Here is a 17,416-nt window from a genome sequence, read left to right as displayed (position 1 = left end):
CAGTTGAAGACAAAGCATTGTTAGTGCCTGTAAAACTCCTGAAGGCTTTTCCCCCCTCTACTATTTTTTTTTTTAATAGACAGCTCAATGTGGACAATGAATTTCATTATCTGTTCATTGATCTCCTCCAATTCCCACTGATTTCAGATTCAGCACAAAGTTCATTAATATGGCTTTGTGTCCATACAAAGGCATGGAATTTGATCATGTTTGTAAAGGCCCTTTAAGATGTAAAGTACCGGGCCTGTGTAGCTCTCAGAGCAGCTCCAGAGAGAACCCAGTCTCCCTGCAGCCCCAGCCTACTCCAGAGTGTCACTGTGGTGCCAGAGCAAGGAGCAAGGAGACACCATAGCCGCAGGCAGCTGAATATGTCTTGCCAAAAAAGCTTAGGGTAAGAAGCAGCTTGGGCTCTTTTTAGATTTCAGAGTATATAAAAGTAATACTTGAGACATAAGAAAGACAAGTCCATTTATCCTTCATAGCATATGTAAACTAACAATAATGGAATACAACAGTTTTAGTGTACCCGTGTCATGACCACAGTGGTTGCAAAAGTAATGAACAGGGCTTTCTAACTGGAACACTGTTAGCACCCAGAGCCTTGTGCGTGGTAGCTGAACGCTCCGATAATAGCTACAACCCACGCCTCATATACTGAATTTTGCTTTTCATAAAGAATGCTCAACTTAAGGCCTGTAAGATGAGTCAAACTGCAAGTTGTGTAAACTTGACCAATAGAGGATGATCCCTGTATCACACCTAAAGGGGCAACAAAAGAATCAACTCCAAATTATCCTTTGACCACTATACGCACAAATAAAAAGAAACTTAACTGGAACATAAATCAACTCTGTGGTTTATCCCGCAGTATGCTGGACTGTGGGAATACAGCAGACACAGAAGGCATGAACTCATGAAGCCAGCCACCTCACTCTTGACACTGCAGAGAGGGCCTGTTTAAAGCTCAGTGTTCTGTCTCTCTCCTCACTACCCTTGTAGATCCTGGGGTCAGTAGCATGCAAACCTTTTGAGAACAGGAAAGACCCATGGACAGAGTGTCACACTCGCTGGCGTGAGGGGACACTGAGGCTGTCAGGTATTCATTCACTTACTGTGCATTTGTGAGGCTTCTCTCCGGTGTGTCTTCTCATGTGCACTACCAACATGTACTGGGCTTTGAACGGTTTCTGCTCTCTTGAACAGTCAAGCCAGCGGCACACAAACTCCTTCTTTTCTCCATGAATGTGGTCATTATTGATATGCTGGGGTGGAGGAAGAGAGAAATCAAATTAAAATGTGTTAGCCTTTTCTCAAAGAAGCAAAAGGAAGTTTAAAAAAAGGATACTCAAATTTTAAGCTTTGAAGATTACACAAATAACTAATACATCCTAGATTTTTAAAAAACATTCTAGTACATACACGTCTAAGTACATTTGCTCTTGTTAACTGACTGTGAAGCCAGTATGGGAAACATGATTGGGAACAGGCTTGGCATCCAGGAAAAAACAAAAACAAAAACTAGAGTTTGAAATCTGAAAAGCACTGGTTAAGTCTGAGTTCTACAAAGAGCATGTGTAAGACAGACCTGCTGCTCTGTGCTCTCTAGGGGTTTTTTTAGCATGGGACCACAAGTGTTCTCTCATTCTCATGTGTGTGTTTGTGTGTGTGCACACGCGTGCGTGGGAGGTTGGACAGAACATGCATGCACCCATGATTCCATAACAAGGCTCAAGAAATTGCAACTTTGGTTCAGATTCAGAACAATGTCTTCTTGATTGACAGCCCCAGAGAGCTATGTGCCGAGAACGAGATTCTGCCATCCTCTCTACTGAGCTTTACACTACTGATAGGTTAAATTTTTTCACAGATTATTTTATGTGCACCATTCCTTTGCTTGCACACATCTGTGTCCACCATGTGGGTGCCTGGTGTCTGTGAAGGTCAGAGAGGGAAATCAGGTGGTGAACTACCATGGTTGCTAGGGAACCGAAGAATCTGGGTCCTCTGCTAGGCAACAAATCCAGGGGTTCTTAATCTTCCCGATGCTGCAACCCTCTAATACAGCTCCCCATGTTGTAGTGACCCCAACTGCAAAATTATTTCCGTTGTTACTTAACTGTAATGTTGATAGTGTTATGAAGGACAATGTGAGTATCTGTGTTTTCTTTTAGATTCAGATAACACCTGTAAAAGGGCCACTCAGCCCCACAGTGGTCATGACATACGGGCTGAGAAACACCACAGTAAGCCATCTTTTCACACCCAAGTTTTTTTTTTTTTTTAAATGAAAAATGAAGGTAGATTTTCCCCAAATTCCTTATCAGTTCAAGGCTTTGGGGTTAGCTACATCTACATCCCTAGAAGGACATGTGAAATGCCTTCCAATACCTGAAGAGGACCAAAGGGCTCTCCAGATAAAACTACAGTGGATGTGCCTTTATTGTCAGTGGTACATGCCTGCAGTGTCAGTATTTGAGAGAGCGATTGAAAGCTAGACTGGACTGGAGCTCACAGCCCTTTTCTCAACATACCAAAGCCAACTGAGTCCATCTCCAAAAGTTTAGTATACTACTTAAATGTCCAGTTTTACACTATCAGGTAAATATTTATCCTGATTTTTGTTGTTCTTGTTGTTTTTGGTTTTCCTTGTTTTAATTCTCTGACCAAGTTATGCTTTATTTGCCTTATTTTAAGGCTACCAGTTTTCCTTTTTGAAATATACCGATATACATCTCTTAACAAGTCATCCAGTAACTAACATTTTCCTGAGGTCTGTAACAGTAATGACACAGCATTCAATATGTGCCTCTGAACACGCTAGCTTAGAGACCTAGTGGGAATTTTCTGCTACTTGATCACTCTTCTAGGTGGCTGACTGCCTGAGGATAAAACATTTGCATGAAAGAAATAGTTTTCTGGGTTGTTTCTAGAACTTGAAGCTGAAAAAAGGCAGAGGAAAAGAAGCCATTACTCCCCTCTCTTTGTATGATAGAACTTCCTACTTTCCTAGGAAGCTAAGACATTACAATTGTGCACATAATCCACAAAGAGAAGAGATGTGTACTACAGGAGGTTCAGTGCTGCAAGAGAGTCTGAGTCAGTCAACATGACTGCACACTGCCCAGGTTGGTCCCAAATGTGACCCAAAAGACTTTGAAAGAAAATCAGCATATGCAACCTTCACTGGGGGGATAAAAATAGTTGAGTACATGACATAGGACCACTCCATAAAGTTGCTACTGTTTCATTATTGGAAATGAACAAATTGGCCCTTGTCCCCAAACACTTGGAAAGAAGATGGGGAACAAGGGAGGAAGGAAGAAAAATGTTGAGAGAGGAGGAGGAAATAGAAAAGAAGGAGGAAAGATGATAATTGGAAAACGCAGTTCTATTCCTGCTGAATAGCTTCCAGAGTTTCACATACTAATCCACAGGTTGTGTCCTGATGCTTAGCAGTTACATAGTATCTGTTGCCACCATCTGACCTACCAAGCAAAGGAAACATTGTCAGGAAAAGATGCTCTGAACACTTGTTTATCTTAACCCAACTTTGTTTTACCTGGTACTTAATGTATAGCATTTTGTTACTATAAAATTACTCTCAGGAATTCAGAAAAGCTTTTAGGGGTATCTAGGCATAGCCCACTCTTTCCCTGGGGAGCAATGGGATACAATGATTGCAACAGTTCTCCCCCCTCTGCCTTCAGGATGCTGTGTGGTCAGCCTTTTGCACTAGGCTCAGCCATGGGGAGTGAGGCAGACATAATTTTTGCCCTAAGGAAATGACAGCCTCCTGGAGGAAAACAGATAATAAGCTAAATTGCTGCATAATTACAGTTGTGATAAGCATTCTGAAGGGAAATAATGGGTTTCATAAAAGCACGTAACAGGGGTCCAAGATCAGTGTGGTACATGGGGAATCAGGAGTCGGTTCGAATGAAACCACACTGAAAGCAGAACCTGAAAGCTAAACAAAGAAAGCCCCACCAGGTGTGAGGTCAAGCCAAGAGGAGAAAAGCGGAGACTATGGCAGACACAAGATACAGAAGCACTCGCTCATAGTCAGATCATGGTGCCTTTGAGGATGCTGGTGATGCCCACAGACAGCAAGAACTCACCAGGTAGATTAGCAGGCTACAGGCACTGCTGCTGCTTGGCATGGTGAGCTGGCATGCTCTCAGTGGGTTAAAGAGGCACAGTTAGATGGTCAGGCACAGGCTATCCCGCCAAGACTCACTAAAACAGCAACCAGCAACAAGGCCATGTGGCTAAACCCAAACAACATAGGCCTTGCACTCCTACCCCATTGGGGACATTGGGGTAAAAGTAACTGGAGCTACTCAGGGAGTCACCTGAGCAGCAGGAAGAGGGGTCAACAGTGGGTGAAAACATAATAAAAGACTCGTTTTCCTCTGTTCTGCTGACACATCTGAAGTGTTGAGCATGAGAGGTCTCCGAGGCACCCTGGGGTCCTGGTACTTCCTTCCATGTGAACGGAAAGAGGAAGGATAACAGCGTCCAGGACCTCTGACAGTCCCTGCCAGAGGGAGGGTGGGGAAACCTCTGGACTGCGTCTGAACTGAATACCCCAGGTACTGAAGGCGGCCGGGAAGAATCTGAACATAAGAGTGTCACCTCTAAACAGGGAGACCCAGCAGCAAGCACAGGAGTACAGGAGCAGGGAATGTCAAGTACATTCTTGTTTCACCAGAGGGGCACGGCAAAAGGAGCAGCAGGCAGCACCAGTATTGTCATCTCTACGTGAGAAAGAGCAAGAAGGACTGGCATCGGACAATCCAAACTCCATATTCCGTGAGACTAGTATCTAGAGTAGACTGCAGTCTTAATAGGTTTGATAATTTTCCTGAAACCGCTCTTAATTTCAGAGCTTATGCTTATGTATGTGCATGTAAAATTATGTTTCTGTAAAGGAACTGCAATGATCTAAAAGGGAAGTGACCAGTGCCTCTCAGATGCTGTAGTCAGTTACCATAACGAAATAGAGAGATACCTACTTGACTATGTAAGACATTCAAATCTGTTTAACGTGTAGGAGAGGTTTTCAAATCTAGGAATTATTTATAAATTAAGATTCTAAGAAATCATAAGCCTCATGTGGTTTTAAGTTTTAAATAGTTACTCGCCTTTAAAAATATCTGCTTGGTCTCTGTGCCTATAGGTTAGTCTAACACTCTAAAGGATAAAAAGATACCAGTGGCCTTAGCAATAAACTGAGGACCAAATACCTTGGGCAGGTCCATTTGCTAACTTGGGTCTTAGTTATTTTATTTGCAAAATCATAGTGACAAACATATTACACACACACACACCCCAAAAAACCAAGAAGCAGGCAGTGGTCTGGCCCTGACCTATAGGCCCAGCATTGTCTTGCCGCAGTTGAAATGATTTCAGGGCTTCCCTCCTTTGCAAGCATTTGTCAGGCTATCTCTCAAACATGAAAAAGTATAAGCAGACAGAAGTGGGTTTTCATGCTAAAAAAAAAAAAAAAAAAAAAAAAACGAATCTCAAGAGGAATAAAAACTAGGTTTCTAGGAGAAAAAATGTCTCCAAGAAAGAGAGGGAGTTCAGCCACAAACACTTGGCTATATGTATTATACTATGTGTAGGTCAAAAGTGCACTCATTTTTCTTACTCAAATCCCAGGTCACTGAGGATTACATACAGTGAACAGACCGACTGATTTCCAAGTGAAGCTGGCCCGAAATTCAATGGCTGTGAGTTTCTTTGTGATTTTCATTGAAAACTTGACTTCCTAACAGTGACAATGGTAATCAAAAATGTAAATAATTTAATTGGAGGGAAAATAACACACAATTAAATTCCAAACGAATCCAACACTATGACGTGCAATTTGCCAGAGGCCTAAGAACCAGAAAAAGATAGATGGTGTAAATTATAATGCTGTGTGCATGAGCCACACTAAATGCTCCCTCTTTGAATAAACAGGTGACATTGGGACCAGCACATTACCAACACAGGCTAAGTCCAAGGACTAGACTTCTAGTTGGAATCCCATCTGGCTTCAGATATGACAACTGATCATACTAATATAACCAGCATAATGATCCAACTAAGGGCAGATATTCACCAACTGTGATCAACCCTTTAGCAGAATGAGCCAAAGGCCATAATTCCATCTTTGCTACTCTGGTCTATAAGAGCCTAGAAAAAGGCAGGAGAACTCTCAATAGCTTGCTTGCCAATGGGGGAAGTGGAAGGCACCTCTTTCAAGAGATGCTCTTTGGGAAGCTCTGGCCCAGTTGTGAACCAAGGAGACTTGGAGAGGGGTAGAAGAGAGACCTAAAGGGAAAGGGAAAGGAAGCTTTTCTTTTCACTAGCAGCAGTAGAATAAAAGCCTACAATAGACTTCACTGAGCTAATCACCATCCTTTCTTCTTTCTTCATTATGTGAGTGAGTTCAGAGCTGACAGTTTTCCTAACCTTCAGCTGAAACACACACATGGCCCAGCCGCAGTGGGCACTCACACAGCCTTACATAAAGCTGCTATTCAATTAGTTAATGAAGCTCAGAGGTGCATCTTGCTTTTGTTCCGCACCCCCCTCCTTTGGCCACATTCAATTTCCACTTGGAAAGCACAGCTACCTAGATTAGTAGGCTCAGTTCTTAGGAACCCCCTGAAAGGAGAAGTTACAGCACTCTTCAGAGCTGGGCAGACATTCACTCACCCCACCCACTGCCCAAGGTGACTCACAGACTAGTAGACAAACACTGGCTGCCTCCCAAGTCTGCTTTCTCTAGTCAGCAGGATCCTGATAGTAAGGAGCAATTCCTCCCAAGGCTGTCAGGAAAAGTCCCTTTGAGCATACCCAAAAGCAGAAACACTGGGACAAGCAGACCTCGAACCCTCCAAACGTTGGCCAGTACCACTCTGTCTTTTCATTTATTTACTGTGCTGGATTTTCTGTCTCTACCTTTTCCCAAAATAACAGTGTTTCCTCCAAGTTAAAGACTCACATACATGGTGTCTGTCAGCTCTTCCACAGTAGTACAAGGTATATGCGAAAGGAAAAAATGTGGTCCTTAGAAAACGGCCAAGTGTATGTGATATTCTCTCTCTCTCTCTCTCTCTCTCTCTCTCTCTCTCACACACACACACACACACACACACACCGACACACACACACCATGTTACTGATGTGATAGAAAAGGAACTACACAGCAGTGTGTTTCATGTACAAATACCTAAGAAAGTGTTGGTGCACCATGGGCCTACAGCTCTCAGACTCCATTCTCTTGCTATGGCTGGGACTTGCTCCCGAGTTTTACCTACTGTGTACGTGCTTTGGCTACCATGATTTAGGTTCCCAGAGACATCTGTACAAAGGAGTAAAGGAGCAACTGGTTTAGACTTCATTAAAGTTTAATTCACAATAAAATCCATTTGGGAGAGGGATAGAAACGATTTACCTAAAAGAGGATCAAATTCCCCAAGAATCCCTCCCACTTTACCTCTGAGCTGGGCTGACATCTTCTCGTGGGTATTACTTGATAAGCAGTATTTTTGAACAGTTCCATGACTGTCATGGCATGGATTATGTTAGGAACACATTGTGATTGGATTCCTTAAAGCATTAGGAAGCAGAAATAGAAAAACGGCGCAAATCACCAACTATCAGGGCTGAAATAGGCCTTATATATCAATATGCACTTTAATTTCAGATAAACAAAATAATTTAAATTGTTTTCGTGGCACCTGTCAATCTTTCAAACAGATTATTTAAAAAGCTATAGCTTGCTGTGGGAGGGGCCTTCTCCAGCGACTTCACAGAAAGACTGCTGCAGTTCGGCTGGTTAATAATATTTCTGGCTGATTTGTAGCTATTTGGCACACTAGGAAAACTGCATAAACTTAGAAACAGCACTTCAAAAAATAAAAATAATTTCCAGTTTCTGATCCGGGAACCTGAAGTGTTAGAGACTGAGAAACGGGTGCTTGTTGGTTAGAAACGAGTAAATGAATCCCCACTGACAGGTGTCTGACACAATGAAGCAACACAGTTGTTTCTTTCATGGGTTAGAAAAGCAAACTCCTTTAACAAGGCAGACGTGATCTATGAACGAGGGGTTGTGCATTAAGAACAGGAATGGATGGGATTAAAATACAAATCCCACCCCACTCCCTGCAGAGTAACACTGAGGTAAGCTGGGCCCAGGTTCCATGGATGCAAAAAGCCGTTCTCATTCCCGGGTAAAAATAAATTAGATAAAGAAGAGCAGGGTTCTGGGACATGTGACTATGGGAATGAACACTGGAGGCCTGCGGTGTGAATGGAGCAAAGCGCAGTCTGAGTGGTAGTTCCATAGCCTCCAGGCTAAGTAAATCTGTGCCGAGAGAAAGCGGGTCACCGGTGGGTGGGGTACATGGATAACTGGGAACCATGGGGACATGAAATGTATTCGATGTACTAAGTTGCCATATACTTTAAAAGGGTGAATCATCCATCCAGTATGTGAATTATATCTCAATAAAGATATCACCCACTTACACACAAAGAAAAACAAAATCACCAAAACCTACACTGTAATGGAATCTGAGGGTGATGTGGGGATACAGAGAAAGTAGAAGGAGGAGGAGAAGGAGTAGGTGGTATGAAACCTCCCGGGGAAGGGCGTCTCCTCTGTAGAGAAAAGGATAAGATCTTACAAGCAACCTTCTGCATAAGCTCAAGACTCCATGTCTAAACTCCCATCCCTCTCCTGTTCCCCGATCACCAGTAGGCGGGGCTGGAAGGGAACATTTTGCATGTGAATCATGCTACTGTATATATTTATTTATTTACTTACTTATTTATCCTGACCTTGTCTTTCAGGTTGTGAAAATGAGTGGGGGGAAGAAAAACAGAGGAAAGAATTTAAACTTGAGGTGTAACAAAACCAAATCAGAACCATCACAAACTAACATCAGCTCCAGGCCAGGAAGGGAATGTGAAATAACGCAGGGCCAGGAAAACCTGATTTCCTCTGTGTCCCAACTCAGGGAAGCGCAGGGAGTTTAGATGCCTGAGGCCCTACTTGCTGTTACATTGCCTCATGAACTGCCCAAGATAGGATGAAGCTGTGATGTTTAATGTAAGCTTTCTACTTGATCCTGCTCCTATGCTAATAAGGCACAGATTCATGTAGAATAATAGTTACTGATGTAAGGGTAAGCCATCTTAAGCTTATGAAACCCAAACTTTGGATTTTTATTAATTAATTTTAGTGGAGACAGACCATAGGGAGGCCTCACTATACTCACTCATCATCCCGTAGCTCCTCCTTTAAGCCTAAACCAAAATCAAAATCAAAACCAACAACAAACCCCTCTGGTTCCTGCTGAGTTGCCTGTGATTATCTTCTATCAGCCTTCTAATTAGCAGCAACTGTACCACCAGGTTCCCCCAAAATGATAGTTTTAAGGAGAAGCAGAAGAACAAACAAACACCCGCAGAGCACAACAAACCAAAAATACCCATAAACAAAACAACTAAAGCCTCACTACTAACACTGTTGTCTTACTCAGGGTTTCTATTCCTGCACAAAACATCATAACCAAGAAGCAAGTTGGGGAGGAAAGCGTTTTTATTCAGCTTCCACTACAACATTGCTGTTAATCACCAAAGGAAGTCAGGACTGGAATCCAAGCAGGTCAGGAAGCAGGAGCTGATGCAGAGGCCCTGGAGGGATGTCACTTACTGGCTTGCTTCCCTTGGCTTGATCAGCCTGCTTTCTTATAGAACCCAGGTCTACCAGCCCAGGAATGGCACCATCACAATGGGCTGGGCCCTCCCCCCTTGATCACTAGTTGAGAAAATGCCTTACAGCTGGATCTCATGGAGGCATTTCCTCAAGGGAGGCTCCTTTCTCTGTGATAACTCCAGCTTGAGTCAAGTTGACAGAAAAACCAGTCAGTACAACTGTTTAATAAAACTTGACAAAGAGAACATCTCGCTCCTGGCAATCCACTAAGTAACTCTACTATCTCTTATCCAGCCAGGGTTTGATTTCAGTTAAGGAGACTCTTTTACAAAAGAGTTTTCAATTTCTTATCTGGGCACAGAGAAAAGAAACTGGAAGTTTGAGGTCATCTTGGGTGACAAAGTGAGACTGTATCACAAAACAACAATAACAACAATAATTAAAGATATTTTAAGTCTCTATTCTGGCAGGACCAATGTTCAAATAACCTAGACACTTGAGCTCATGTATGCAAGGTCCTGGGTACATGTACCCACTTAATACCACAAAGATGACAAGACCCCACACTCTTAAAGTAAAAGTGGTATGGGTTTAACTACCCAAAACAAATACAGACGGGGCTAAGCTTTAAAGAACTGATTATTAGGATCCTTGAATTCTACTGGTAAGATGGAAGAGAATGCTATACCCAGAGGAAGAAGATAGTCTTAATTATGTCCTCATGGAAATGACCAAAAACTTAGAAACTCCATTTTCTAAATGTCTCATCTATTCATCTCTTTGCAGTGAGCGAACCCAGCAGGCACATGGTTTCCACCCCGTTCTACAGCAGTAGCACAGGTATAAGAAAGGCTGCCCTTCTGCTCCTCACCTCCTCAGTTCAGCTCCATGAGACTGACAGTAGCCAGCAAATCGGCCATACTACCTGGCCCCTCCCAAAGACTGAAATAATTTATCATAAACTTTTGTGGATCATGCCCAGAAACCCATGTCCTGAGGCAGCATGATGAACTAAGATATGTCCATCTCAGAGGCTGGATACAGAGACGTAGGCAGGAATGCTGTCTAAAAGTCAGCCTTTGCTAAGAACCACAGGCTTCTTCCCCCTTTCCTATCCTCATCCCATGAGAAATGAGAATGCTCACTGAACAGGGCTATTCAGGCTCACACCATTAAATCAAGAGTTGGGGAGCTCATGGGACACCGTACCACACATGCTTTCCACTAAGTAGAGAGATTAGTCTGAGCATCTTTTTCAGGCATCTTCTTCACCAGCCACCCACACAAGCAGTACTTGTGAATATTCCAATCTGTTAGTACTGCTACGTCAGGTAGACTTACAACATCCCTTAAGTACTGTAAGCGCCATCTTCATTGCATAATTAGACTGTCACCTTCTATACCATTCCCACGGAAGTTCACAGGAAGAATGCAAGTTTAGTCATTAGCCTGTATGTACACACTGTGTGCTGGGGGTGAGAAAAGAAAGTGAAGCATTTTTGTCTGATAAGATGATACTTGAGTTTTGCAAGAACAAATATTTCAAATAAGATGGGAAATGTGCTAAAAACAAACAAACAAACAAACCAAGAGGGAAGAAAGGAAGGCTGCTTAACTGAGCTGAACCCAGAGCAAACTGAGACGCCACACATCACAGAGCAGCGGTTCTCAGCCTTCCTAACCATGAAATTATTTCTCTGCTTCTTTTTAACTATAGTTTTGCTACTGTTATGAATCACAATGTAAATATCTGATGTTCAGGAAATCTGGTATGTGAACCCCAAAAGGGATTGAGGCTCACAGGTTTCGAGCCACCTTTATAAGAGAAAGGGTTAGAGAGGGAGGCTCAAGGTCAAAAACTCGCCTACGTTATACCAGAAAGTGATGTCAAGTTGGCTGTGAGTGTGCATCTGAGTGTGCATGCGTGTGCTACTGAGGTAGTATAGGGGAAGCTGTAAGAGGTGGCAAGTGCTCTTGGACAGTCAGGTACCAGGTAGAGAAATATTGTTTTCAAAGATTTATTTTCATTTATGTGTATGTCTGTCTTTGTGTGTACGCCATGCATGAGCAGGTGGCCACGGAGGCCAGAGGACAGCATTAGATCCCCTAGATCTGAAATTACACATGTTTGTGAGCTGCCCTGATACATGCCTTGGGGACCCAAACTCAGCTCCTGCTGAGCCATCTCTTCAGCTGCAGCAACCAAGATTTTAATCGAGGCTGCTATAAGTCGTACTTTTAAAAACGGTTACCTCCAACAGTGTCTCTGCGGATCTTAGTAATGTCAAGGCAATGTAGTCGCTCAGGGAGCCGCCCTGTCACCCTTGCTAACGGAAAGACAGCACTAGACTTGAGAGACACCAGAATAACTTGAGAATGTCGCTAGAAAGGCACCGTAATTTCTCATGTTGAGACTTCTGAGACAGTGTCAGCACTGGAAAGTCAGCAGATGGCTGCTCCTGTCTGGAGTATGACAGTCCAAGGCCCTTAGGTCGCTCCTGAACAGAAGACAACGCTACGGATCTGTGGCGGAGACGCAGCTTGCTTAGTGCGCATGACGTCCTGATCTGAGCTCCAGCAACGCCCCATAATGCTGTCAAAGACCAGCAGAAGACTAAAACTGGCTCTCCAACCCCTTCTCATCTCTGATCCCCTTAAAGGGCTTACAGAGAACGTTAGTGCTTCCTGAAACAACATTTGAAAAGTCTTAATTTATGCCTACTGTCACTGGGAGCTAAAGGAATAGCGAGTGGAAGCTGTACCACAGTGGGTACAAAATCAGAGAGTGAAAACAGGAGATTATGAGGCTGGGACATTGGTGTAAACCTGGGGTCCTAACACTAGAAAGCAAAGACAGAGGAGAGCGGCAAATCCCATTCCAGTATGGTACACAAAACCTCCAAGCCAACCAAGGGTACAGAGAGACACTGCCTGCTCCCAACTAGGAAATGCACAGCATTTCCTGTTACAGATTTAAGGAAAGGCATCAGCTGCTATGTGAGTCCCTCTTTTGGAAGGCACTAAAAAATTGTAGACAACTACACATGGCCTCTATTTTTATGTCCCTCATTTGACTGTTTTTGTTTCTCTCAACAGGACTTCAAAATACAGCCTGATGTGGTAGCTGGGAACAGCAGGATGAAGATCACACACACCAGGCTCTGCACTTAAACGGGAAAAGGCAGATTCGGTGTGGTGAACGGTGTCTCTCCATAGGCTGGTAGATGAAGAGTATTCATGTACTTCGAAGTTTTCACTACATTTTTACCAGGACTTCTTACAGTCCATTCCGGTCCTGATTACCCCACTGCGGTTCAATCCTACTGTGCTCTCTATTGACCTGCGGACTTCATGACTTGTAATGCTTTACAGCTTGACTGACTCAATGAACTTCCTACTCATTCCTGCCTCTGCTGAGACTCACTGGAATGTGAGTTTTGTAAAAACCTAAGATTCCAGCTGTTCTGTTTAAATGACATTTTCCAACTGCCACTAGTCTCAGGGCCACAGCTTAGGTACCAATACTCCAGGTTTAGCCACCTGCTCTCATCGAGCCAATTCCAAGAGCCAAATTAAGTAGTAGAAGGCAGAAAATGAAGACTTAATTCATGTGGCCACACTGGAGAGAGGGAAGAAATGTCCAGTCATCCATGAGTCCATCTTCAGTTCTTGACTTGAGATGAATGTGGAGAAAGAAGGTTCTACATATCTAACCAGGCTCTATGGAATATGGTCCCATAAACCACTGTCCATTCAGTGTGTATTTCACCCTCCAGCAAGGTTCCAATTTACTGGGATACAGTGTTTCTATAATCTGATAACCAAAATGGAGAGCAAGGGGATCTGGAACAATATCTAGCACACAGTAAAAACTCAATAGCTACTTGCTGCAAGAATGTGCTACTGGAACAAATGTGGTCCCAGCTTTAGTACTATAATCTGCATTGTCTTAAAGGGTGTGCTTGGAGATCCAGAAACCACAGGAAGGATAAAAAAATCTCTTATGATTGTTCTACTCCAAACAATCTGATGGTTTCCATCAGAGATACCCTTAGACTCTTGCCATAAAAGCCACCTTTAATATTGCAAGTGTAGAATAAAATCTTTGGTTACCTTACTTCATCCCCATTTGTTACTAATGAAATGAATGCTAAAATTTACGCTTTTGCTCCGCTATGGTAATGTTAACATGATTTGACATTAAGGGCCTTGAAATGAAGGGGTAATCTCTACTGTTAGAACTATGCTCAGCTGGCAGCAGAGAGCAAATTATCTGATGTTTTAAAGTAAGTTTGTCTTGAAATAATTTAAAAGCTTTAGATGGAGGGAAGAAAAAAAAATTCTAGTTACTTGCACGAAGCTACCCTGGCATTGTCCCCTGGCTATTTCTCCTGCTCACGCTTTACTTCAAGATTTCTTCTCCACGCAGTGCTGTTAAATACAAAAGACCAAAGGGCATATTTCTTTTCTCTTTAATTTGCTTGTGGAAATCTCATTAATGTCATGGAAATTTTGCCTCACCATAACTAAAATGTTTGAAGAAAGAGAAATCAGGAAATAAGGCTGGCCACATGAATTTCCATCGGAGAAATACAGGAGTAAGGTACTTTACATAGAACTGGAGCTGAAAATGGCCAAGGCTGAAACTTGGAAATTGGGAAAGAATAGTGACGAAAGCTGTGGGCTGGGCAGAGTGGTAGGTCATTCCAGAGACCTGCCTGGAGCTGAGCATTGTCAACCCTCATGTAGCTGGACCAAAGTTGGGCGACTTCTTTATTTGCAGCCATTTCTATCTTTGTGTTTCATTTTATTTCACCATTACCTCCTCAGCAAAGTAAGAATTTCATCCCCATTTATTCCTAGAAATATGTTTTTGATTTGGAGAATGATCCCATAAAACTTACTTTTACAAGCATATTTTCATAGAAATATTTGGTTAGTAAAGCATCCAATGTTCTAAAACTTTCACCGAAGTCTTCTCTTTGACCATTCAAGCACATGCATTCAAAATACTGAAGGCCTCTATAATGGTCTCCATATTGCATGCAAACAGAAAATTAATAAGATGTGGTTTGGTATTTGTTGAATGACAACATTCTCTAGGGCAGAAAACAGTAAATGCATCCACAAAATAAACCAGACATGGGACAACTGGACGTGGTTGCTTGACTACTTTTAGGACAGAAGTTTTTTAATTCTTGTTTTAATCTAAATTAGTTACAAAATCCCATCTCCATTAGTTCATTTGTCTCACAGCACAAACATAGGACAATATTCTGCCACAGAAAGGGCACAACCTGGCTGTGGGTCCTCTGTGACCTAGGTCCTTCCTACCCACAGTGATGGATGCCCCCAGTCAGTTGTACAGGGCCATGGGAATATGGCAGCCAGATCATAGTCATTCTTAGCACTGATTTTTCATCTCCATTTCCAGGGCCCTGGTACGTAGGTAGCCACACACAGGCTGAGCTCATCAACGGCCGCTTTGCCTGCTTCTCTAATGTCTTTCCCTGGTTGCTTCTTCTTCATGTTTTATCTTCCATAGGAGAGGAGGTCAGAAAGTTACTTGGCAGTGTAAACGGTGAGCTCCTGGCACAGTACCCAGGCTTAAACTCTCTACCCACAGATATGACAGTGAAGGAAAAAGTAGTGTCTGCTCACTTGAGCCAAAGGGTTTTCCAGAATTAGAAAGTACCCAAGTTTCTTTCACTGACTCATGAAAAAATATACAGAGAAAAAAAGCAAACATGTAACTATAAAAGATGAAAAGAAGCGAGGGGAAGAGAAAACTGTTTGCTTTGATCTCATTATTTTACAGTAACAGCAAAAGTCCATTAAGAGGAGGCCATTGCTGCCTGGCCAAAAAAATAGAATCTACCTCTGGGGACAAAGTAGAAATCTCCACCTCCTGTAAGAGTTAATCTTAGAAAGGTGGGTTTTCACACCACAGGATGACTCAGTGTCAGCTAACCTAATCCCTGGGAGCTCTCAGACTGAGCCAGTCAAAGAGCATACAAGGGCTGGACCACAGTCCCTGGCAAATATATAGCACAGGGCTGCCTTGTCTGGCCTCAGGAGGAAAGGATGCTCCTAATCCTGCCGAGACTTGATGGGCCAGGGTGGAGGGATACTGAAGGGGATGGGGAATAGGAAGGGGATACTGAGGGTAGATTGGGAAGGGGTAGCATTTAGAATGTACACACACAAATAAATTACTTAATAAAAAAAGAAAGGTAGGTTCACTTTATATATGCTAAAGATAAAGAAGGGATTATCAGCTCTTTATTGAGATAATGCACTTTTCTTCTCAAACCTGTTAAACCTGACTCCTGTGGAACCTTCCCCTTTTCCTGTCTTCTGTAGTTTTCTCTTGAACATAGGCCAGATTCCAGGTCATAGCATTGTCTAATGGTTTGTGCTTCTCTAAACCTCTTCTCACCATGGTTGACTTTTGTGCTAGCTTAACTCAAACTGCATCAGTTTCCCTCTTCCTCTTATCTACCTCCCTCCTCCATGTAGCTGCCAAAATGTAGAGCTTTCCTTTCAGAAATTTTACTCAAGCCTCCTTTTGCATTCATTCTTACATTCTTCTATTAATGGTAGTCAACCCCAGAGGACCTTGATTTCCCTGGTAACATTATGACATCTCTGCAGGGATTCCTCCAAAGTTTTCTGTAAAAAGTACGACTTATAGACTCCTCCTATTCATGTAGGAGTGTAATTTTCCCCAAGTCATATTTCATGGGTATTAATACTATCTTCTGTATTAGTCAGGGTTCTCTAGAGTCACAGAACTTATGGGTAGTCTCTATATAGTAAGGGAGTTTTTTATGATGACCTATAGTCTGTAGTCCAACACCCCAACAATGGTCATCTGTGAATGGAAGTCCAAGGATCTAGTAGTTACTCAGTCCCACAAGGCAAAAAGGCAAAGAAGAGGGAATCTTCCTTCTTCCAATGTCTTTATGTGGGTCTACAGCACAGGTGTGGCAAAGATTAAAGGTGTGTCCCACCAGGCATGGACCTGCAACTTGCTTTGTCCCAGAACTCAAGAGATCTCTTTGCCTTAGTCTCCTGGGATTTAGAGCCACAATGCTTCAAGATCTCCATGCCCAAATCCAGGTAAGAAACTTGTGTCTCCCAGCCTCATCATCTGGACCACAGGTGAGCCCTCCAATTCTCGATTGTAGTTCATTCCACATATAGTCAAGTTGACAACCATTAAAATCCACCCCTTGTCAACCTGATCCAAATAATTTCTCATGTCCACACAAAATAATAACAAGGTCATGAATACACCTAATGTGATAAAACTATTCCTCCTACAATTGCAAACACATTTGCAAATTTACAATGGGGCAATGTCTCTTGGGAACATTCTTCTATTATCTCAACTTAAATATCGATTGCTGTTAAAGAAATTGGAAGAAAGCAAAAGCAGCCATTAAGGAGAGTGAAATCTTAAGTTTGATTATCAAATTGAGAGAAGTGGGCTTGGAAATCAATCAAATTAGGCCATTAGGTTGGAGGTCCCATGTCTGCTTTCTAAGGGCCTTTTAAAAAGGAAGGAGAGAGGAGAAAAAGGACAAAGACACACATGCTATCTTCTCATCATGTGACACGCCCTATAAAACTTTTCTAGAGTTGAAGGATGAGGAGAGTTAAATTAGCTAAATTAAACACAGCCTGATCTAT

At 42.6% G+C, this 17,416-nt stretch overlaps 1 protein-coding gene across 1 annotated transcript in view; it reads right to left on the bottom strand.

The window, feature by feature from the left end:
* The window catches only part of GLI3 (GLI family zinc finger 3), a gene marked incomplete at its 5' end in the record, with an annotated part of 245,223 nt that overhangs the window by 11,775 nt on the left and 216,032 nt on the right, over window positions 1-17,416 (bottom strand). Inside the window, one exon of the mRNA XM_080917905.1 lies at window positions 1,113-1,262. Coding sequence (XP_080774031.1) covers window positions 1,113-1,262 — 150 coding nt within the window. The remainder of the gene's footprint in view (window positions 1-1,112; window positions 1,263-17,416) is intronic.

The sequence above is a fragment of the Micromys minutus genome (assembly GCF_963924665.1).
Source record: "Micromys minutus genome assembly, chromosome: 6".
In the NCBI taxonomy this organism is placed as follows: domain Eukaryota; kingdom Metazoa; phylum Chordata; class Mammalia; order Rodentia; family Muridae; genus Micromys; species Micromys minutus.
Note: the sequence above shows the minus strand (reverse complement) of the source record. Positions and strands in the feature narration are given on the sequence as shown.